The sequence below is a fragment of the Cavia porcellus genome, unplaced genomic scaffold, assembly GCF_034190915.1.
Source record: "Cavia porcellus strain 051 isolate PalLab524CR breed Dunkin Hartley unplaced genomic scaffold, mCavPor4.1 scaffold_22, whole genome shotgun sequence".
In the NCBI taxonomy this organism is placed as follows: Eukaryota; Metazoa; Chordata; class Mammalia; order Rodentia; family Caviidae; genus Cavia; species Cavia porcellus.
In genome coordinates this window covers 30,764,079-30,787,705 of record NW_026947505.1, presented here as the reverse complement: position 1 = coordinate 30,787,705, position 23,627 = coordinate 30,764,079, and the positions used below count along the sequence as shown (strand labels likewise).

Below are 23,627 nucleotides of genomic sequence, written 5' to 3'. Positions count from 1 at the left end.
ATTTAGTGTGTGCTTGCACGTACACTGGTGAACTCTCCCAGCCCAGTGAGGGATGCTCTCTAGAGGCTGAGGCAGGTCAGGTCGGCACAAGCCCCTGTTTCAGTGGCGCTCCAGGTAGTCCAGCCAGTGGATGGATGTGCTTAGCCCTCTTCTCAGGAATAAGAGAACCCTGCACATTCTGGAGTGAAACCAAGTTAGATTTATGCCTTCCTCTGTCCGCTTCATCTCTGCTGTGTTTCTGTGTTGCTCGTGGGAATTAATTAATTGCCTTTTTTGCCCCTGGTCAGAATTAGAAGTGATGTGTGTAACACCTTCAGCACATTAAACTGAGTGGGGCTTAATACTGGCCCTCAGCCGCAGTTCTGCTTAGTTCCTCTTTGAAGCTTGGTGTTTATAGTAAGGACGTTATCTTTTCTCTTGTATTACTGTGTCAGTTAGGAGCGTTTTCAAAAGTGTTTTGAAGGGCCAGGGATTTAGCTCAGCGGCATAAGGGCCTGTCTGGTAAGCTCAAGGTTGTGAGTTCAATCCCTAGTACCGCAAAAAAAAAAAAGTGTTGTGGGGTTCTTTTGGTAGCTTTGCCTCAGGCTTCTCTGTCCTTATTGAGTTAATCTAATACTAGAATAGACGATGTCCAGTAGATTTTGCTGTGGAAGGAGTGGATGAGCATTTAAAAGCAGCACCCACAACTGGACATTCCTGATTAAAACTTGAGACTGGTTTTAGAAAATGTAATTTACAAAAAGGTTTTCAATCTAAAAAAGCAAAATACAAGGGTGGCAGTCAATATTTTGAATACAGAGTGGTAATAGAATAATTTTTCTGACTTTTCTAATCAGCCAAAACTTTTTGTTAAAGTAGAGATCATAAAATGGACCAAGTACTTTTTTCCTACAGAAATAAGAATTAATACACTTTTCAAGCTAGTTTACAATAATTTCCAAATTGATAGAAACCAAAATGTGTTGCCAGCTGATGTTCATTTTAGGTCCCTATACCACGACTGTGAATTCTGTCTGTATCTCTAAAATTTTGGATGAATCATCACTCATGTATGTAATCTTAGCTGAGTGACCTGACATTGATGTAAGTCAGAGCCACATTGGCATTTTTCAGTAGCTGTTGTATTTGAGGACACACCTCAGATAGGTGATGCTGGCTTTACTCAGGGGAAGAATTATGCAACAGTGGTGTGTTAGCTGGCTGAACTCTTAGGAAGAAGGTCTTTGGCTTCTGGGCCCAAGGGCTTAGAGATGATAAAAGACAGCAGAAGGTGACTTCCAAAGTATTTATACCTTTGGCATAATGCTTCTCAAAATAATATGTCCACTTCTGTACAAGTGAAATTTCAGGCATCCACGAGAAAGGTCCAGTAAGGTACCTGTGTACTCACAAATCTAGCCCAGACATTGCATGTATGGGTAGATGAGGAAGACTTGCCTTAATAATGAAAATATGTAGAATCCATGTGCAGTGGAATTACACCTTCACATCACTATTGCCCAATAGCTGAGGCTGATCTATTTTAGAGCAAATACTAACACAGCAAAAGATAGGCCAGAATTGATTATCCAATGCGGAGACCTACAAAATCACTTTTAATGTGATCTCATTAATTTGACCACTCTAAAGGCCAAATCCATGCATCAATACAATTTTTTAATTATGAAGAGCTTCTAAGATCAATATGATGAGTCGTAGGAAAAAGAATGTAAACTCTTGTGTGAAATACAGCACTACTGATGAGACTGCCATTAGCCTTTCCTTGAATTTCTCCTGTTTTTTCAGAGAAGCCTGTGAGGTACAGTGAGGTCCACAGTGTCTACAGATGATTTTAAAAAGTCATCTTTAAACATGAAAAAACCAGTATTTTTGTCAGACATCAGTGCTTACTATATTTTTGCTACTTGTTACAAAGACAAGTTCAGCCTGCCAGAAAATCTTACTTAAAGAAACAGGCTTTCCAGAAGTAAAACTGAGGACCATAGGTATGACTTTTTAAACAAGATACTTTTAAAATCTAAATGGCAGCTGAATATGGTGGAACATCAGTAATCCTCATCCTCTGAGAAGCTGATGCAGGAGGTTTGCCAACCCACCCTGGGCAACTTAGCAAGATCCTATCTCAAAATAAGAAAGAGGCTAAAAGGTCTAGAAATGTAGCTCAGTGTAAAGGCCCTGAGTTCAGTCCTCAGTACCACAAAGACAACCCTAAATGGCTAGTTACAATTATTTACTAAGTGAACTTCCCTTCTCTCTTGCAATCCCAGCACTCTGGAGGATGATGAGCCTTAGCTAGCTAGTGATTTAGTAAGACCCTGTTTCCGAACTAAAAAGGGATGGGGCTGTGGCTCAGTGTGAAGACCCTGGGTTCAATCATCAGTATCTTGAAAGAGAAAAAAATTTTTCTTACTCATCCTTATTATATCTTAGAAAAGTGGCAGGTTTGAGGGGGCATGGAAAGACTGAAAGGAGCTTGTTCACATTTCATTAGAAAGCTCAAAAGTTTTTCCTTTTGATATTTTCAAAATAGGACTGGTTATCTACAAGCAAGTTCTTGGGTAAAGAACAGGACAGCAGACAGGCATTATGGTTTCTATTTAGATATCCCTCTAAAGCTTCATGTAATCATAGGTGAGGCCTTTGAAGGGTGATTGGGTTATGGGTTATTACAGCTAGCTTGCTGTTAGGAGGTAGGGCATGGTGGGAAGAGGTGGGTTACTTTGGGTGTGACCTGGAAGGCTATTTCCCCCTTTCTGGCTCCTCCCTTGATCTCTGCTTCCAGGATGCTTTCAAGTGAGCTGCTCCTCACAATGCCCCTCTGCTGTGCCATCCTGCCTTGAGCTAGCTGACTATGAACTGAAACATGAGCCATCATAAACCTTTACTGCTTTAATCTGTGGGTATTAGGCATTTTGTTCCAGCATCAAGAGAAGTAATAAAGGCAGTGGGCCCATGGCCAGTGCACTGCTTTGTGGGATGAAAGGGAAGCAGATATTCTTAGTGTCCTTTTCCTTCTCCTGGGAGGAGCACTCTGGGGTGCTCTCTTAGTCTGCCTTGCCCTCCTTCTGGCTTCCACTAACTACTCTGGCTACCAACTTCCAATGGATTTTGTAGAGTGAGAAATGGTCACAAAGAATGGGTGCTGGGTTTAGACAACTGATCTTCTGACCCGTTTAGTTTGTTTGGGCTTAGATCTTCATGACCCCAAAGGACCTACACTTAGGCAGGTTGGAATCTCTTGTGTGAGTGGAGGTAGCACACCTTAAATGGATGTACTTGTTGGATGATAAGCATAGACGCAGCAGTCTGTACACCCTGTAGCCACGGTGCGCACTTGTGAAGCGCTGTCAGCTGTGGACAGAGCTGTCCCTTCTGCAGTAGTCAGCTTTGTCCTTTGAGAGTTTCAGCTACAAAGTGCTGTCTTGTGGTGGTTTTCAAGTTGGGATCTTTTCCTTTGTTTTGTTCTTGTTTGGTACTACATTTAGACTATCAATTGGTTGCAAAGTTTGAGGTAACCTAATTGGGGATGTATTGAATGTGACAGATTAAAGAAATTAAACCACTGAAAACAATCACATCTAGTAGAAACATATTAATGAAATAGACCAGAGCATATTTTAAATCTGTTTTATTCTTTCCTCTATATGGTGGGAGAATGCTTTGTGATTTAAATTCCTTTTTCCTGGTCTGATAGTTTTTCCATTTCATTCTAGGCTGACCAATATTCTTCTTTGTCCTGCTGCTGTCTACTCCAGGATGATTTATCTTAATTATTTAATAGATTTAAATTATTTTCTGAACATACATTACATACCTGTGAATGTCACTTGCTGTTTGGATTCTAATATAGCATCTGTGCATGCCTGGCATGGGGGACTCAGTGCCATCTGTTGCAGCGTGGTCAGTCACCTTCACCACTGTCTCACCTCCATCTAATGGCAGAGTAAGGAGCAGCTTCCTTCTCCTGTTCCTGTCAACTCTTCCTGGCTTAATAACCTCATGTCTCAGGCTTTGAAGCCAGCATGAAGGTAACTAGGAAGTATTGTTCTTTTTTGTTGCATGGTTTTTCAATTTTATTGGTATATGTTGGATATACATAATGATAATACTCATCTTCCACCCGTTTTCTTCCCAACTCCATTTCTTACCTAGAGAAGGTGCCAGGCAAGCAATTCAGTTCCAGCCTATCAGAGTTGTCCAAAGCCACACCACGAACTGGCACAGGATTGGGCTGTAAAACTGAGCAGGGAAGAAATATAAATATATCCAGATGGGGCAAGCCTTGCCTTTCAGCTTCTAGGAGAAAGTTCTTGAATAAAGTTCTGATATTGTGACTCCTTGCAAGTTTCTTGCTTGTGTGCATTGTGTACCAGACAAGCAAAGCCTCCCCCGAGTTTCCTGTGCAGCCCTTTCCTTGGGGATGTTTGCCCTCCTCAGTGGAGCCTCAGTCTGTGGAGGCAGAAGGGCCGCGGATGCTGGAGCAGCACTAATGCGGGCTGAGGGCTCAGGTGCAGGCACGAGGTAGGATGCTAACTCGCCAGGGCCCTGGTCTCCCACAAGGAGCAGAGGAGATAGTCACCACCCACCGGGAAGGTGAGGGGAGTGCAGTTAAACTAGAAGGAAGTTAAGCAGTAGGCTGTGAAGGCTAGATTGCCAGATGGGAAGAGGCAGGAGAGTAATCAGCATGATCCTCTGAACAAACGGAAGACAAATACATGTTTGTATACACGTGGTGTTTTCTCCCCTCAAAGAAAGGAAGGAGAGAACTTTCCCTCTCATTTTTTAGCTTTTCATGTGATTGGAATTTCCTTACCATGTGTTGGACATTTCTCTTTTAGGATAAAAAAAAAAATGGTTATCTGGATGATGGGACTATAGGCCTTTTAAATTTTTATCTTCATACTTTTCTTATGGGACAGAAAAGCTAATAAATGCTGTTTTAAAAAAATACAACTACTTGTCTGAGGATGTGGCAGCTCAGTGTTAAAGCACTTGTCTAGCCTGTGGGTGCCCTGAGTTCAATCCCCATTTCCACAAAAAATAAAATTACGCTAAATCAATGGAAAAATTATTTTCATATCATCCTCCTTCTTTTCTCCTCTTTTTACATCCTGCCCTGGGCATCCTAAGCACGCACATACCTGGGACTACAGGCATGCACCACCACACCTACTCTGCTTTCATTTCTTTTTATCACAAGTGTATGATTAATATTTGTGATATTGCAAATATACTTATGGAAAAGCTGACAGAGAAGTTAATATAGTCCTGTAGCTAATCTGTGAGTTTTTCTAGTAAGGTAATTCATAGGCCATTAGGATACTTGCTAGTTGAAAAGGAGAATAGGAATGAGGTGTGGAAATGAAGAACTGGTTTCTGTCACAAACTTGTCATTTAAACCTTGTGGCATTTTCACTCTGTTTTCTCCTGTCTTTGCTCCTCCCACTGTTTGAAAATGAAAGCAGATTGCTGTAAAGAGGTGAGTCCCTACCTACTGTGCTCTCTAACTTCTGGCAGAAATTGGAGTTTTGTCTTAGTTCCTTACCTTACCACTGGGATAAAATGCCCAACATTTGCAACACAGAGGAGCAAGGTTTATTTTGGCTTGTGTTTTAGAAGTTTGAGTCTTTGCATGGTTGGCAGCATGGTGAGAGGTGAAAGGAAAATGTACTCACACCATAGTGGCCAGGAAACTGGGTGGAGAGGTGACACCTCTTCTGACCAGACCCTCTTTTAACAGCTAGTCAGCTCTAGCACCCCCATGGTCCAGTCACCTTCCAAAAGACTCACCACTGATCACATGAAGCTCTTGGGGAACATTTAGATATAACCTATAACAAATACGTAGGCTGTGTGTGTGTGTGTGTGTGTGTGTGTGTGTGTGTGTGTGTGTGTGTGTTTGCCGTACTGAGGATCAAACTTAGGTCCTTTTCACTGAGCCACATTCCCAGTCTCCCAGAGTGCTGGGATTAAGAGGTGTGCCATTATATGTGGCCTGGCCTTGCCTGGCCTTGCCCAGCCTTGCCTTGCCTTTTCTTAGCAATGTCTAAGTTGACCAGATTCCAGACGGCCCTCTAACTGTGGAATGATCCTTCTGCTTTAGCCTTCAGGTTGCCAGGTATGCCACCACATTTGGCTTTTTGTAGGATTCTTAATATACCAAATGAAGTAGGTATTAAAGTAGGAAATATGTACAAAATCATCAAAACATCACTTAGTTTTGTATGCATTAGTTTTGTCTCTAGGTTCATGTCTGTACCCTTGTATTACCCCACATGCCTGTTATTACCTCCTCCACCTTTTCAGATGGGCTCTAAGCCCAGTGGGAGCCTGTCCTTCTGGTGACTGGTAAGAGTGGAAAGCTGGTTGTTGGTCAAGAGGAAGAGGCAGCTGGAAAGACGGTCAGGACCCCATTTCAGAAGGCGCAGCAGCTTGGATTTCATTCCTTAATCAGAGAGAAAACTGTTTCAGTTTAGCAATTACTTGTACTTGTGAGTACAGAATCCCCCAAAACAATAATTTAAACAAATGGATGTTCTTCGTTACCTGTAGGATAGATAGAAGAGGGCAGTTGGCTGGTACCAGTCCAAGCAGCATGGAGATGCTCGGACCAGTTCTCTTTGGCCCCTCGCCCTTTCTTCACGAGGGTGTCCTGGTTAGCAGACAATTGCTCTGCCTTGGTGTCCTCATGTCTCATGAGTCTGCTTTGCCTTCAGGATCATTTCCACGTGCCCCACCTGAAAACTTCAGTTTTCTGTGTGTTACTATAATGGTGAACACATACCACTATACATCTATGAAAGCCAGTGGAGCACACACCACCAAGAGCAAATCCTGAGTTAATCTTTGGACTTTCAGGACTAACGGTGCATCTATGCAGGTCATCAGTGATGGAGAATGTCCCACTCTGCAATGGGGGAGGCTGGCACGTAGGGAACTGAGATACATGGGAAGTGTCTAACCAATTGTGTTATGAGCTATAAAAGACAAGATTGTATGTAAATAGTTGGAGAAGTGTTGAGGCTGATGTTCTAAGGAGGAAAAAGAAGGTTACAGACATGGAAATACTACAGCCTGGTAAAAGAGCTGGCCCATAATTTTAAACCTATGAGTTAAATGGCTACCTGAAATGGACTGGAGTAAACTTCATCTTCCAACACTTGCCACTCATGCTTACTGAATTTTATGAAGTTTGCATAGGAATATAGTTTGTAGCAGTATATATATGTATTTCTTTCACTGATTAAATTCAACTAGTTGTCATAGGATTAAAATAGCATTCACATTTCTTTGCAAAACTGATATTTTAAACTGAGTCTATTATTTTATATTATTTCTAAAAAATATACATTTTCTGCTTTGATATTTTATTTTACATTTAGTATGAAATCTTTTCTATTTTATAGTTAGTAGTAATCCCCCCTTTTGTAAAGTGCTAGCATTAGCCAGATTGGTTGTCCTTGAAGTAAGTTATTATTCCTATTAAAAACAACCTCTTTCACTTGCTTGCCTTAATTAAGCAAAATGTAATAACACTGAGTTCTAATTATTTTTCTTTTCCAACTTATTTAAATAGTCTCTTCTAATTACACATTGCATTTAATTGAATTGAGTCTAGTTTTAGAAACTCTGTATCTTAGCTGTTAAAATTTAAATGGATACCTGCAATCTCTGATTTACCATTTCTCAGGGTAACTGGGAAACTTTAATATGGTTAGATTTTCTTCTCCTTGTTATTTTTTGCCCTGTACTTTGCTTAGTCATAAACAGTTTTCCTCTTGTGGATCAGGGTTCATTTGTGTAGCAGCTAGCGTTCTGACTGATAGAAATCAACCTGGAGAGTAAGTCACCAATGGACATGAAAAGCTTGCTTTTTAATGCAGGTGGAAAGTGCACAATTTTAGATTTTCTTTATTGGCTTCTATCTTGCTGGGGAAAGGTTTTGAGTTTATTTGTAAGGTAGAAGCCATTTTTGTTGGAGTTAAAGTGTAATGTTTAATCCTGTTGACTGTGTCCAAGAGGACTGTGAGATGAATCAAGAAGTTGCTTCAAGTAGTAAACGAAACGGTCTGGTAGTCAGTTCCCCGTGGATCCCGCAAAATATATAAAGCATTTTCTAAAGTGTGCTTTTCCTCGAAGGTAAATGTTTTGGGGCTGTTTGAAAAAAGACGGATTCTCAAAACAAATTTAATGAATCTCTTCAACAAATGTTGGAGCAGCTGATCTCAAGCCGAAGTGCTTGTCTTGTGGCCTTTCTTATGCCACCAGCCGACGCTGTGATGCCCACACACTTCCCCACATGCTGTAGGCCATGGTCTTTTGGGTTGGGATTCCTGAAGTGCTCACTGTAAGTGATACTAGATAGACTTTTCTATTTTGTGTCTATGAAAACAGCTATTTGATCTTGAGTCTTGCCTGATTCAGTGTTGAAACCATCCTAGAATAACATGATACATTGCCAATTTTTTTCTGCCATTAGGTAGATGAGACCTTGATCCAACAGTTCATCATTAGCTCTTCTCTACAATCTTCACGGCCATCAAAAAATTAAAAAAAATGTAGGGCACTGAGTGTAGCTCAGTTGGCAGAGCACAGGTCTACACTGTGCAAGTCTTGAGTTTTATCCCTCCCACCACTACTCCCCCAAAGTACTCTTCCTTATCTTATCAGTAATACCTTTTATTTCTGGATTTTTGCCAGACTTTGACACAGAATATACAATCTACCCTCTACCTCTGTCAGTTACTTCGTCAAGCATTTATTCTATGTTTAAACAGAATTGTCATAGATCTGCACTGACCAAATATCAGATGCTAAATTTTGTCGCATTTACTTGGAGACCATTTCATAACACCGGAATACGATGACTGCAACTAGACAGCAAGTTTTTGGAGACAAACAAGTAGCCTACCTTATTCTATGAGGATCTTGGTAGCAAGTTTTAATAGAATTTTCTTCCTTATTTAAATAGTATGTACATCTTTCCTATCATGTGTAAGTTAGCAGACAAGTGGGTTTTTTTTAAGAGGAGCTAATGGTTATGTTGATATTTTTATGATCTCAAGTACAGATAATTCATTATAGTTTTCCCAACTTCTTTTTGGAAGTTGATATATTATAAATTGTTAATAAAATTGCATGTATCTTTATGCATTAGCATCAGTTTTGAAAATAAGGAGTGATGCTTCTGGTTATTCTGCCCCCTAATATCACATAATAGTACAATGCTGGCACTGTATTTGTAAAATCAATGTCCTTGTGTTGGGTTTATGTTGTGTCAATCTTGAATAAATTCTCTCACTTAGGGGCTGGGGATTTAGCTCAGTGGCATAAGCGCCTGCCTTGCAAGCAGGCAGTCGTGAGTTCGATCCCCGGTACCGATAAAAAGGAAAAAGGAAAAAGCAAAAAAAAAAAAAAAAAAAAATTCTCTCACTTGGGTGAATATCATTCTCCATCACTGGCAGCAAGTTCTACCTTTTCTTCCCAGTATGAAATGATGGTGAAATCAGAAAATGATATTCAGTCATCACTGTTTTTTCTGAATGAAATCTCCTCCAGTTCTAAAACCTCAACACATTCTTTTAATGTGGTGTACTGTAGCCAGAAAGTCATAACTTTTCCTTCTACAGAAATGCAAAGAAAATCTTCATGGAATTGTTTCTGTTTGTAGGATGGAAGCTGCTGTGTTTGACTCAAGTATACATTATTATCAAATGGTTCCATTCGGTGTGTTTGCTTTTGTGATAAGAAATGAATAATAGAGCATTGAATAGACAGGCCCTCCCTCTTACTGCTGTGGCAGACGTTGGACTAAATGTGGCCTGATACTCTGTCACACTCCAGAGCAGATTTATTCCAGTGTTGAAGGGCAGATTATACTCAGCACTGTTTTTAGCAGCTGTGGTACTTGAATTATCCTGTGATGGCTCAGTCACCTCCCTTCTTCATTTTGGCTTCCCTGCCTGCCAGCAGAATAACCAAAACTTTGCCAGTCTGTGTCCAGGCACATTTCCGTATGCTACCTGCTGCTCTGTCTCTGGAGTTTGCGTGTAAAGTACCTCTTCAGGAGAAGAGCTGACAGGACCTGCAGCAGGGGGACCCTGTTTGGACCAAATGGCCAGGGCTTCTTTGCAGACTCTTCCTTCACCCTGCACTGCATTTATTCATGCCACTTTTTGCCTCTAAATGGTCACATAGTTATCTCTTCGTGGGTGACACAAGCAAACAGAAAAATCTGAGTAGTTACTGAGTTCCTCAAAGCGCAGACCCCCTTTCACTTTCCTTCAGACGACAGCCTTTGTAAGTGCGTTTCCAGCGTGCTCCTTTAGACTTCACTCCTCGCTTACACAGAACCCACTAAAGCTGCAGCAGTTCACAGCTCGACAGCTCCTCTGTGTGACATAATCGCGACCTCCCGGTGCTTCTGTGACAGCCTGAACTGCTGCAGTTCTGGGAGACACTGACCTTAGCCAGCTGCTCTCATGTTTTCAACACTTTTTCTTCCTGAACCTGCTGTTGTGACCACGTGGTCCCCTGATTCATTCTCTCTTCTCTGTCTCTGTTCTCTTGTAAGAAAAGTCATTAGAAATTATAAAATTGCTTTATTGCCTTCTTATTCTATTGAAAATTCTATAAACAACATTGGATAAAATAGTGTTTATGATTGAAACATGCGTACTCTTTGCAGGTATATTAAAGGTACATTTAAAGAATGAATATATAAAGGTATATATAGAAGGAATATTCACAAGGATAGCCTTGGGGCTGTTGTGTTAACTTTTTTCTGCACAGATAAATTGAAACCGTTAGACGAAACATCCAAAAGTGTTAATAGTCAGATATTTCTTTTACTACAAAAAGGAGATTTCATGTGGCTCAACCTCTGGTTCTGGGTTCTAGGTTACTCTCCTAGAGCTGTGTCCATGAAGTCGAGTTCAGCATTTGACAGAGAAGTGCTGTACAGAGTTGGGAGTTGAGTCCTAAATTTCTGCTTCCCAGCCCACATTCCATGTATTATCAGAAATACTGGTTAGGGTGCATCATCCTTGTAGATATCAAACTCATGAGACTTAATTCATGAGATTTAAACTCAGTATGAGTCCCTGCTGTAGTGATTGACCTAAAGCAAGCATTTAGGACAGCAGCGTGAGTTATTTGTCGGACCAGTTACTTTTACCATTTGATCCCTCTTGGATCATGTGTTCAAAGGTGAAAACAAAGCTGTGAGGCCCTTCACGAGGACACAGAGGGGACGTGAATCCTAGAGGAGACGGAGTGCGACGCGGTGCAGCACTTCCTGGAGCCCTGCAGGTTTGCTGGGTGAAGGCTCTGCTGCCTGCTGCCTCTGTGTTCTGAGTTCTCCAGAGAGCAAAGGTCAGAGGCCACAGGGTGCCTGTCTCTCTCCTTCCCCTTGTCCTTCCCCTGGCACTCTCACATGGGGCGCTAGTGCAAAAGAGTTTTCAAGCATGCAGGAAGATCCATAAAGATTTCCTAAGGCTTAGCTTTCTATTTGAAAAAACTAAATAGTCTCAAATTTAAAATATTGGGCCTGGCATGGTGGCACATACCTGTAATCCTGGCCTTCCTGAAGACTGAGGCAGGCAAGGAAGTTCATGAATTTAAGACCAGGTCAAGACCAACACTGTCTCAAATAAATAAATAAATGGGTCTTTTTTAAATTGTAAACTTAAAATGGTATATTGCTAGGTACCTAGAATGTCTGTATTTTTAAATTTTGGAAACTGGAAGATGAATAAGTTTGTTTTCATTGTGTTCTTAAGTAGTAAAGTTTTCTGTAATTTAAAAGCAAAGCAGGGCCAGGACTTTAGCTCAGTGGCATAAACACCTGCCTGGCAAGTGCAAATTTGTGAGTTTTATCCCTGGTATCAAGAAAAAAGAGAGGGGGAGAGAAAGGAGAAAGAGAGAGAGAGAGAGAGAAGCCAAGCCTGGCATGCAGTGGTGGCCAATAATCCCAGCACTCTAGGAGCCTGAGGCAGGAGAATTTTAAGGTCAAGCCTAGCCTGAACGATGTAGCAATTTAGCAAAATCCTGTTTCAGAACAAAAAATAAAAGAGGACTGGGAATGTAGCTCAGTGTGAAGGTCCTGAATTTAATCCTCAGTGGGAAGGCTGGGCTAGGATGGTGGGGATGACATCCAATTATTTTCCCATTATTACAATTAAGGAAAGAGGTACAAGTATAGCTGAATTGATACTCTGGAGCCAGTGGCCAAGTTCCTGCCGTATTGGTTATTTGCTGTTTGAACACTGACAGCAAGTTAACCTTGACTTCCCTTGGGCCCTGAGGAAATAGAGCCCAGTTCCCAGGGAGAGAAGGTAGGAGCGAACCAGAAAGACTGTCCAGGATATTGATTCTCGCTATCAGCCGGCCAGCGAGCTGCTTTTCTTTACATCATCTCGTTTAACTCTGAGCACTATTCCTTCTTTCCAGAGGGGGAAATTAGGACTCAGCTTAGTGCTGTGCTGAGGATTCACAGCTCATAAATGCAGAGCCAGATTCACAGCTAAAACCCACAGCCAACTCATTCAGATGCCGAGTGTGTGATGCCCAGAACTCTGGGAGACCAAAAATATTGGGAGAAAAGGGGCCATTGAAATATCTCCTGTGTGCCAGCCTAGGTGGTAGATTCTTAACACACATCTTCTCAATTAACCGACCCAACCATGCTGTGATTTGGGTAGTATCACCTCAAATTACCACTTCGAGAAGTTAGATGACTTTCTGGTCACAGCAGTAAGAGCTGAGGCTGTGATTTGAATCTAGTCTGTTTTGCTTTCACCATGAATCAAAGAAGTAATTGAACAAACATAGAGTTTTGCAGTGGTAAAAGACAATGATAATAAAAGTCTGAAAGTGTTAGAAATATGCTCATCCTAATACCCACAAACTAGCAGTCATAGTCTTGAACTAAACAGCCTGAAAATCTTTAATATTGTTCTGTACTTTGCTAAATGTAAATTCCCAGTTTTCTGTGACCATAGAAAATTCCCCAGATGAATTTTAAATTTGTTTTTTGATGAGTATGACTTCCACGATCTCCCAGATTAGAAACGAATTCCCAGCCCCCAGGAGGCAAGCAGATGGATGTCTGATATGTAGTTCAAATGGATTGAGTCTGAGCCAAATGTAGATAAATTCAAGTAACCAGACCTCCAGTGTAACTGAAATTTATTTTTGACATTTGAATTGCAGGAGAATAAAGTAAATTAGAGGCAAATACCCCCCCTTGAAAGCTTTTATTGTGGTTTATTCACATCAGAGACTCACACTGAACATGTGCTGGGGGCGTGTTTGTCCTTCATGTTCTGGTTGTTGTGTAATATTCTGTTAGAGTTGATGTGTGTGGCCAGGACCTGGGGTAAGGATTAAGTGATGTGGAGTCCACCCCGGCAAGAAAGGAACGAAGATATCTGAAATATATCCACCAGTGGGCTAATTATGTTTCACTTACCTAGAAAAAGTAAGTGGAATATTCCTAAACTGAGCTAATTAAAGCATTATCTGCTTGGGCTACAAGTAATGATAAAATAAGAAAATTACAATCAAATCCCAGTGGCACTCTGCTTCATTCGTTTCTCTTTCTTAAGAGTTCACTTCTTTTAAGCCGTGTGTGGTGGCTCACGCCTGTAATCCCAGCACTCGGGAGGCTGAGGTGGGAGGATCGTTGTGAGTTCGAGACCAGCCTGAGCTACAAAGTGAGCTCAAGGCCAGCCTGAACTGCAATGTGAGATCCTATCTCAAAAAAAAAAAAAAAAAAAAAAGAGTTCACTTCTTTCTAAGCAGTTTTTAAAAGATGAACTTGTGAAATAAGAGGAAAGCTGGTTCTACCACAGTGAGAACAAAGGTTCCAATAGTCAACTTTTGCTCTTTTGAGCCCTGCCTCTTACATCACAAGACTGTCAGCTACACCTGACTGGGTTGAGCTTCCGCGTTGGTGGTGACACTGCCCAGGAGGTTCTGGTGAGTGGGAGGAGGGCACCTGTTGACTGCTGCAGTGTGGAGCAGGACCTGCCTGGACCAGCCTCAGGGCCTGGCCGGTTCACTCCCTCATTCATCTTGATTTGTCCCCTTCCCTCAGCCCACATATGCACACACACACAATGTAACCCTGTTCCTGGGAAGCTGCAAGGTTAAATTTCCTTAAAGTGCCAGAGTCCCATTAGAAACCACTGATTGAAGACAGGTGTGAAAGTGTATACCTGTAGTCCGTACACTCTGAGAGGCTGAGGTGGGAGGATCACAAGTTCCAGCCCAGCCTGAGCAACTTACTAAGATCTGGTTTTTTAAAAAATAAAATTTTTTTAAAGGGCTAAGAATGTAGCAAATGCCCTTCAGTCAGTTCCCCAGTATCACACAGACACACACATAGCCTCTGAACATATGTTTAATAAAATATTTTGTATAAAAATAAATATACCCAAACCTGGAAGACCCTGTACGTCATATAACCAGAGAAGTGCTGTTCTTGGTGCCGTCTGTTCCTTTCCTAGAATATATTTTGCTTTGTCTCTTTAGTAATTTTTGTTGTTGAACTTTGGCTTTTTCAAAATTCTAGTATCTCCTGCTTGCCTTTTAGGGACCTATGTAGTACATTGGAGCTTTTCAGTTCCTAGAGCACAAATTTTGTAAGAACTAAGATCAGAGACTTTAATTTCCCATCCTGTTTCCATGTGACTGCTGTCTTTGTAACTGTGATAGCCAGATGCTCTAACGGGCTACTACCACGGACTGGTCACCTGAGCTCAGGTCGTTGGTTTTTGGATGTGTCCTTCTCACTGAACTGTACCCTTCTTGAGGGTGGAGGTTATAGCTGCTTCATCTTTTCATTTCCTGAATTTGGCCTTGAACCTGATAAAAAGCTTAGTCCTGGGGCTGGGGATTTAGCTTAGCGGCATAAGCACCTGCCTTGCAAGCAGGCGGTCATGAGTTCGATCTCCAGTACCGATAAAAAAAAAACAAAGCTTAATCCTAAATAGATGAATGTTTCCTGCATACATGGTAAGAAACTGTGTCTTTTTGTCTCATTTTATAGCGCCTGACAGCTGTAAAGTGCAAGATAAGAAAACTGCCTCCAACCGTCCCTCCACTACAATTTCAGGACAAAATAGCAGCCACTCAGGAAATAAACCAGGTATATTTCATGGCATTTTATTTTGGGGAAGTAAAAGTTCTTCAAATGCTGATAAATTGTAAACTAACACTAGAGTTTAGGAGAGCTTGGAATCCTACCATAAGACACATGCTCAAACTTTTTTGTGTGAGTATAAGTCTAAGAACCTCTTAAAGCCTTGATTTTCTCTCTTTAAAATGGAGATCCAGATGTAGAGCCTGCTTGCTTCTCAGAATCTTTTTGATAGTTCAGAGGTACCCACCATTGAGGTATTTTGTGTGACTTTGTTTACTGTCAAGCAGTGTATAAGAGTTAATAAGTTTATCACCACTTTAAATTGTGGCTATATTCATGTGACTGTGCGTATATGACTATTGCAACTTTTGCTGCAAGCCCAGCATTCTTGCATATCTCTTTTGTGACTTTTCAAAAACACTTAAAGTAAAAGTAATGTTTACACATAGCAAAGCTCCCAAAGAATCATGCTTTTGTTCTCTGTTCCCTGCAAGAATTGTACACCTACACAGTAATTTCATTTAATAACCTGTGATTCATGATCTGCTCCTCTCAGTGATACAAAAAAACAAACAGTCTGTAAACATAATGCAAACAGTTGAATCGACAGCCAGTTTCTCTAGGTATCCCACTGCGGTTCTTGGAAGGGATGAGAGACAGTGGAACAAAGGGAAAGCAACCTGAAGTCTGGAGAAGCTGTTTGCTTCAGGCCGCTTTCAAGGCCACAGTCACTCAAGAAGAGCGCATCAGTGAGGATAGAGATAGAAATAACCACATCTAAGCTCATGGAATATATTGTGTGTTACCCTTAATTTTGAAAGTTTTTTTTTTAATGTAGAAAATATCTGGATAAATCTGGTCTGTCGTGTAGAAGGAAGACAATAGCAAGTATTGTTGCAAGTGTTGCTCGACCAGCTTTTGGTGGAAAATGATGCACAGTTTCAGTGTGGTTTTAATGAGCAGCTGAGGTTTCCCTCTGCAGTCAGCTTGCCTGTTCATTCACTCGCTTACCCGTCCATCTACCCCACTACCTCCCAGCCACCACCTAATATTTACCCAGCAGAGTCTTCTGTGCCCTGGAGTGAGAACAGACAACATGATCTGAGCTCATTTGAGTGAACTCTTGTTTCTTACGCTCTAGGGAGCATCCCTGTGGAAGCAGAAGTTTGTTTTACCATGAGAATTTAATATAGCTAAAGTGTTGTAGCCTATTTCTCTGGCTCTTTGCTTCACCGTTACTTCTAATGTCTACCATCCTTGCCTGGGCAGTTAGTGTCTGCACGTCCTGATAACTCACTCACTCGTGTAGAGTCATGGAGTCCCATAATGTACCAGTGGGTATATTATTGCTGAAAGGCACAGGCCCGACCCTCCAGGAGACAGTATAGGGGAGCGAAAAGACTGTGCACAGATCCCTGTGACAGTGCACGGTGAGGAGAGATGAGCACAGAGGCCATACGCCTCCCATCACAGAGCTGCTCCGTGTACTTTGCTCAGGTGACACAACGAGCTGCCTCCTTTCTGATCGTGTCTGTTGACCATCACTGGTTCTGTATGTGCATCCTTGTATATGCAAATAGGCAAAGATAAGGCTCTTGTTTAAAGAACTATCATCTTATTTTCCTGAGCTTCTCCAAAGGATAATTTGAAAGGTTATGGTGAAGGGTTGGGCTATAATAAAACCTTTTAATTTTATCGAAATTTGTCTAAAGTACTTTGTTGGAGCCAGGCATGGTGGCGTGAGCCTGTAATCCCAGCACTCAGGAGGCTGAAGCTGGAGGATAGTTGCAAGTTCAAAACCTGAGCTACCTAGTGAGTTTAAGGCCAGCATGAACTGCATGGTGAGGCCCTGTCTTAAAAAGAATAAATAAATAGATAAATAAATAATAGTACTTTTTTAGTTTTCATTCTCTAGGATTTAACATGGGAAAAAAATATGCTATTTTTGAGTATTGTCTCCAATATTGCTTCCAGTTGTGAGTATACTAATAAATTTATAGTACTGGTACATGAGTGAATTTCAGTTAAATTCCCTTTCCTCCATTACAGGCACATGTCTGTAATCCCAGCTACTTGAAAGGCCAAGGCAGGAGGATTTCAGGTTCTAGACCAGCCTGGAAAACTTACTGAGACCCTGTATCAAAATTCAAAAAACAAAATCAGATCAAAAGTGTATTTCAGTGCTCCATAGGCTCAATCCACAGTACCACAGATCCTGGCATAACACATCCAGCTGACAGGAGTCGCACAGGCTCTTCCTAAGTTAAGGAACGTCCTGTCTCATGTCATCTAGCAGGGATCATTGCTCTGTGCTGTGAATGCTCAAAGCCAGACCCAGAGAGACAGCTTGTGATGTGGCAGATCTGTTTGCATTCCCTGCTTCTCAAAGGGGCAGGTGGTTCTCCAGAACTCCGGTCAGCTCTCCCCAAATTCTCTATAGTTTGCCCCTTTTAGGAGAGTTATAGCCCACCCCGTGGACCTGAGAAAAACAGAAACTCCAGTTCACTAAAAATCCCTCTCAATTCCTGTCCCTCTGCTGTCTCCACTATAGGTCTTTGAGCCACTAAAACTTCACTTTCCCACATTGTTTATAAGGACTTTTCCTTCAAAGAGGAATGTACGGCTTGGATTCTGCCAGCCTGCCCTTGATGGCAGCACCAGGCCCTCTAGTGACTCTGTAGCTGCCTCAGAGTGTAGAAGCACACAGGACCAAGTTAGAGATTGTTTTCTTATTTCAAAAAATAACCATAATAATGTGGCTGAGTGAATCAGTGTGTGGCTAGCCCACAGCAGTATTGGGAGTGAAACAGTGATAATACATGCAAAGCTCTAGCAGAAGTTACAGAGTATAAACAACACTTGGGGGTGCCCACCAGTAACCCCTGCTTTCAGGAGTCTGGGGAAAGAAGACCCCAAGTTCAAGGCCAGTCTGGACTGCACAGAGAGCAGCTCTCTCCAAAAAAAAAAAAAAAAGAATAGATGTGATTTAGTGATTTTCTGAGAAACCCTGTCAATGGAAGTTTATTTTCTTTCAAAGTCGGGCGACCCTGTTTTCAGGCTTCTGAGGGGCAGTTCGGGTTTCTGCACATCATCAGAGTGTTGACAGCACTCTTTTTCAGTCTTAAATGGTTTCCATTTTGAAAAGAAATGTTTTTTCTCATTTGGTATCAGCATCATGCACTTTAATCATCAAGACATGAGGATGAATGCAGATTGCAGCAGCAGTTTACGCTGAAACCCTGTTTCTCCAGGGCCCTTTCTTCTTCTTCTGGGAATCTGTAATTTAATTTTATGCTAACGATGCTAATCCTTTGGAGACAGTGTGGAATGGACATGCTACATTATTTTCTGTGCCCTGGATCTTTTCAGGGAAAGATGACATGAGAGTGAAAATGAGAAGGAAAGAACATGTTATAGAAAATCTAATCTTTACCTGAAATTCTTCCGTTGTAGTTTTTTTCTTTTTGAACAAAATCTATCTTTAAAGATAAATTTTATCAGGTTTTGGTTATTAAAAATAAAATTTGGGGCTGGAGGTGTAGCTCAGTGGCACAGTTCCTGCCTGGCAAGCATGAGATCCGGAGTTCAGTTCCCGGTACCAGAAAATAAAACAGTAAAACTAAGATGTCAGCCGCTTACAGCCCAGTTATTTAAATACAGGATGACCAAAAATAGCATATTTTTCATTAATTTTATAAGACAATATAACAGGAAATATTAAAATGACAGTTCTATCAAATTTGTTTAATAAAGAATCGATTGGTAGAAATGACACCTGCCCAAGCACCACTCAGGGTAAACTGCTAAGTGCTTAGTTGCTAGCGTTTCCGTTTTTAAGTCTCTTAGCAGGAACAGCAGTGCTCTTCTCTGGCCTGTTGGTTCCTGTGAGTGGGGCTTTAAACCTCTGGAAGTGAAGGAGGTTCATCCATGCAGCAGCTGTTTACAGAGTATCCTCTGCAGCCAGATGCAGGCCAACCACTGGGCCACAGCAGCGAACAGAGGAGCCCTTTCCTGGTCTCCCTGGCCCACAGCACCTGTTCTCTTGTCATTTTTAATATTCACTGAAGGATGGCAGAATTGAAACTCAGAAGCCGGGTGTGGTTGCACACACCTGTAATCCCAGCACACAGCAGGTTAAGGCAGGAGGACCACTGCAAGTGTGAGGTCAGTATGGGCTACAAAGTGAGCCCAAGACCAGCCTGAACTGCATAGTGAGATCCTGTCTCAAAAAAAAGAAAGAAAAGAAAAAAAAATTCAGCTTTTTGTCTCTACAGTTAAGTGTTTTTGGTGTCAGGTTCCTAAATGAACCAAAATGGTCTAGAATATTACCATGGCTGTGTGTTATGCCCTAGAAAGGCTGCATTCATTGTGCCTCCCATGTAATTCCAGAGTGGTGACTAGCTCAGCGCGGCTCTCAGAGGAGGACGTGGGAGCTGTGCGGTCCTCAGCAAGGGCCTAGTCCTCAGCATGGTCCTAGTCCTCGGCGTGGGCCTAGTCCTCGGCGTGGGCTTAGTGACAGGCTCGATTGATCGACTTGTGCTACTCTGTTTACAGCCTTGCTTATGTTACCAGACAGGGTGCAGTGTGTTATAGAGAACTCTTGCTTTAATCTTTTGGTAATACTAGGATTCTGATCCGCAGACCTTACATATCCTAAGCAAGACCTCTGCCACCGAGCTGCACCTCCAGCCCTTACTCTCTTTAAAGTTTGAGATGAGGTCTTACTAAGGTGCCCACGCTGGATCAAATGTGCAGTCCTCCTGCCTCAGCCTCCTGCGATACTGGGATTACAGACAAGTACCACCACACTCAGCCCTGCTGGACTTTTATATGGTGTTTTTTTTTTTTTTGTTTGGTTTTTAAATGTACAAGTTCTATGAAGTTTGAGGGGCATTTTGGATGCAAGGCCTTTAATTCGCTGATGAAATACTACTGTGCTATCACTAATGTGGTAGGTTCCTGGTTTTAATTTTGGTTTTGGTGTTTTTGCAGTACTAGGAATTGAGCCCAGGGCCTTCCCACCTCACAGAGCAATCTCCCCAGCCCCTCGTTTGTTTCGTTTTGTTTTATTGTTGTCGTTTTTGAGATGGGATCTTGCTAAATCGCCCAGGCTGGACTCAAATTTGCAGTCCTCCTACTTTAGCTTCCCCAAGTGCCAGGACTACAGGTGTACTGCCAGTTGTGGCCTTGTTTTTAGCATGAGAGCCTAAAAATATCCAGGCAGGAAATATCAGCAGAAGACTGTGATTCTAACTGTAATTATCATTAAAATCATTGTTATTTTTCTGTGTGGCAGTGGGATGGTCCTCAAGGTAGCCCTCTGCTGGACAGATAGGTGCACACGTCTGTACACACACACACACACACACACACACACACACACACACACACACAGTGCCTTGCTCAGGATAATCCAGAATCCTCACCATTCCTCTGTAGTCTGTAGCCTCTTGACCTCATACTGCTACAGTTGCTCGTATCTCCCAGTTATTTCTCTTTTAAAAAATAGTACTTTAATAGCAGTCTTCATTTGTTTGTTTTGTTGTTCTTTTGGTTTTTTTTGTTTTGTTTTGTTTTGTTTTGTTTTTTGAGGCAGGGTCTCACTATGTAGTATAGGCCTGGCGTTGAACTCACTGTGTAGCCCAGGCTGGCCTGGAACTCATGGCAGTCTCCTGCCTCAGTCTCCTGAGTACTGGGATTACTGGCATGCACCACCACATTCTTGAATGCATTTGATACTTGTGACCTCAGGGCCTTTGCTCATGCTTTCTCTGGAACATCTGCACAACCAACCCCCTCATGTCTATCTAGCCTTTGCACACAGAAGTGGTGTCACATCAGTGTCTTCTTTGGGCCCATGTAAAAATCATCCTCTCAACCCAACGTAATTCCTTTTTATTGCTTTATTGCCTCCTAGTGTTTAACTTAGGCGACACTCTTAAGTGCACCTCTGCTGTTTCCATTCTGTGTATTTTACTTACCCTACTTGCTAAATTTTTCCTGAATAGAATGGTGAACTCCGGGGGCCAAGTTTTGTCTTTTCACTGACTGCTGTCTTTTCAGCATACAGGGCAGTGCCTGTTATGTAGTAGACGCTCCATGTGTGTTGGGAGAATGGACTACTGGAACTTAGACATAAAGCGTTATACTAATAACTACCCTTCTAATGATGCGAGACAGATTCCGGTTTGTATGTCAAGTAAACACATCATATGCTTGAGGTTTGGAAAGGTGGTCAAACCAAGGGAGGTGGCACTGCCTGTAATCCAGCACGCGGGAGGCGGACACAGCAGGCTCACTTTGAGGGGTAGGTCAGCCTGTGACCCGTAGCGAGGTCTGTCTCAGCCAAAAGTGAAAACTAAGAAAGCAGGCAAGGAAGTTGGTCACACAGAAACTCAGCACGTCTGAATAACAACATCTACTCAATATAAATTCCTTAGCTAGACTGTTCTATAGTTAAAGAATAGACTATAAAAATATAAAATTAATAGAAGTTTAAATAAATAAATAACGATAGAAGTTGAGGTATAAAAATAATAGAAGTTTGATAGCTTAGGAACCCAAAACATTGCTTATTGTATTACTTGGCGAGAACAGCAAAAAGCTACAGACATTTTAAATTTTTTTATTTTAAAAAGCAACACAGAAAAAAGGATAGAAATAATACAGAAATTTTTTAAAAAGAAATTGAAACTAGTTATATATTGTATATTGTTATCTTAGAAATAGTTGTTCAGGTTACAAGATTGAGGCATAAAAAATGATCAAACACGGACAACACAAACTGTTCTTTTTGATGGACTAACAGAGTTAGTAGTACAGTTATCCATCTTGCACACATATGCATACATACAGTCTTTTCCTTTCTTCCATTCCTCCTTTCCCTTGCCCCAGTTGTTCTTTCCTTTTGAGCACTTTCTTTCCCTTTCATTATTACAATATCTGTTGTGTACTTTGGATCTTATTACTCTTCCAGTTTTTTATTATTTTTTTATACTAGGGAGACAATATGGTATTCAAAAATGTGAAATCTGATTTATTTCACTTTATGAGTATTGCCTCAGGTTGCCTCCATTTACCCATAAAGGTCTCAAGATTATCCCTTTTATAGCTGAGTAATATTCCATTGTATAAAAATACCACATTTTTTATCCATTCTGCGGTTGATGGGCATTTTGGTTGTTTCCAAGACTTAGCTGTTACAAATTGTGCTGCTATGAACATGGGTGCATATATATTTTTCTGGGAAGATACCCAGGAAGGGAATAGCTGGATTGAATGGGACTTCCAATCCTAATTTTTTGAGGACTCTCCATACTGATTTCCACAGTCTGGATAATATTCATCTGTTTTTTTTTTTTTTTTCAGTGCTAGAAAATGCTGTATCAGTGAGCTACATTCCCAGCCCTTGCATAATGATTTTAAAGAGAAGAAAATATGCTAAAGAATTCTCAGAAAATATACATAATAATGTATCATGGTGGCCATAGACATAGTACACTAACTGCTGCAACCCAATGTAGTAACATTTCATTAATCAAATTGAGTAAGCCAAATAATATTTGTCACTGTGCATCTTTTTTAATCTGCTCTTCCCCTCCCATTTTTATGTCGTTGTAGACCCTCCACCTGTGCTACGGGTTGACGACCGGCAGCGGCTGGCCCGGGAGCGACGCGAGGAACGGGAGAAGCAGCTAGGTACGGCGGGCCCGCGCCCACGGCCCGGTCCGATGAGTCAGGGGCGTTCCGGCGGGGATGCTGCCTCCTCCTCCTCTAGGGTCAGGAATGCTTAGTGGGAGCAAACGGACACCTCAGTGATCAGCCCGCCCTCTTGCTAACTTTGTGAATTTTGTAGATGAATCAAGAAGCGGAATTTAGTGTCATATAAAAACATTTGACTCATGGTAATTAACAGTCAACTCCAGCCTCAGGATTAGGGTCCTTTTATTTCTTAGTCCACCGTAATACAGTTCGTGTGATGCTAGAGGATCTGCGTGAGCAGTGATGGTGCAGCTTACACTATGCTGAGGAATAACATATGGGCCCTTTCTATGTGAATGGTTACCAGGCTGCCCTGCGGAGGAGCCCCCGGCCTCCATGTTAAAATAACACTGCTATTGAATGTCTAGACAGATGATACCATGTTTTACTAGGAAAGCCTGAGGCCTGGTGCTGAGATATCCACCTTTTCTCTGGTTACAGAGGCCCGTGTGAAGGTTAGCAGCCCCAGTGTTTGCCAGTAGCCACCTGGCAGGCGGGGTCACAGGCCTGGCTTACCAGGAAACAGACCAGAGACCTGGAACAGGCCCTGTCTACTAGAACACTGGGCGAGGCGACCAGTGCCAGCAGTTCTCAGCTGCGCTGTCCATTTGTGCAAAGTGGGTGAGACAGGCGACTGTCTTGATGTACCTTGAAAAGATAAAACCCGTAGTCACTGTGGCCCTGCGTGTCTGGGGTGTACAGGCGTTTGAAAACTAAGACT

General features: G+C 41.8%; 1 protein-coding gene across 9 annotated transcripts in view; it reads left to right on the top strand.

Moving 5' to 3' along the window:
• Nucleotides 1–23,627, top strand: part of Map7 (microtubule associated protein 7) — a 168,198-nt gene that overhangs the window by 83,439 nt on the left and 61,132 nt on the right. For all 9 annotated transcript variants that reach the window (XM_063233001.1, XM_063233005.1, XM_063232999.1 and 6 more), the window contains exons 2-3: nucleotides 15,053–15,151; nucleotides 22,766–22,843. In XM_063233001.1, coding sequence (XP_063089071.1) covers nucleotides 15,053–15,151; nucleotides 22,766–22,843 — 177 coding nt within the window. The remainder of the gene's footprint in view (nucleotides 1–15,052; nucleotides 15,152–22,765; nucleotides 22,844–23,627) is intronic.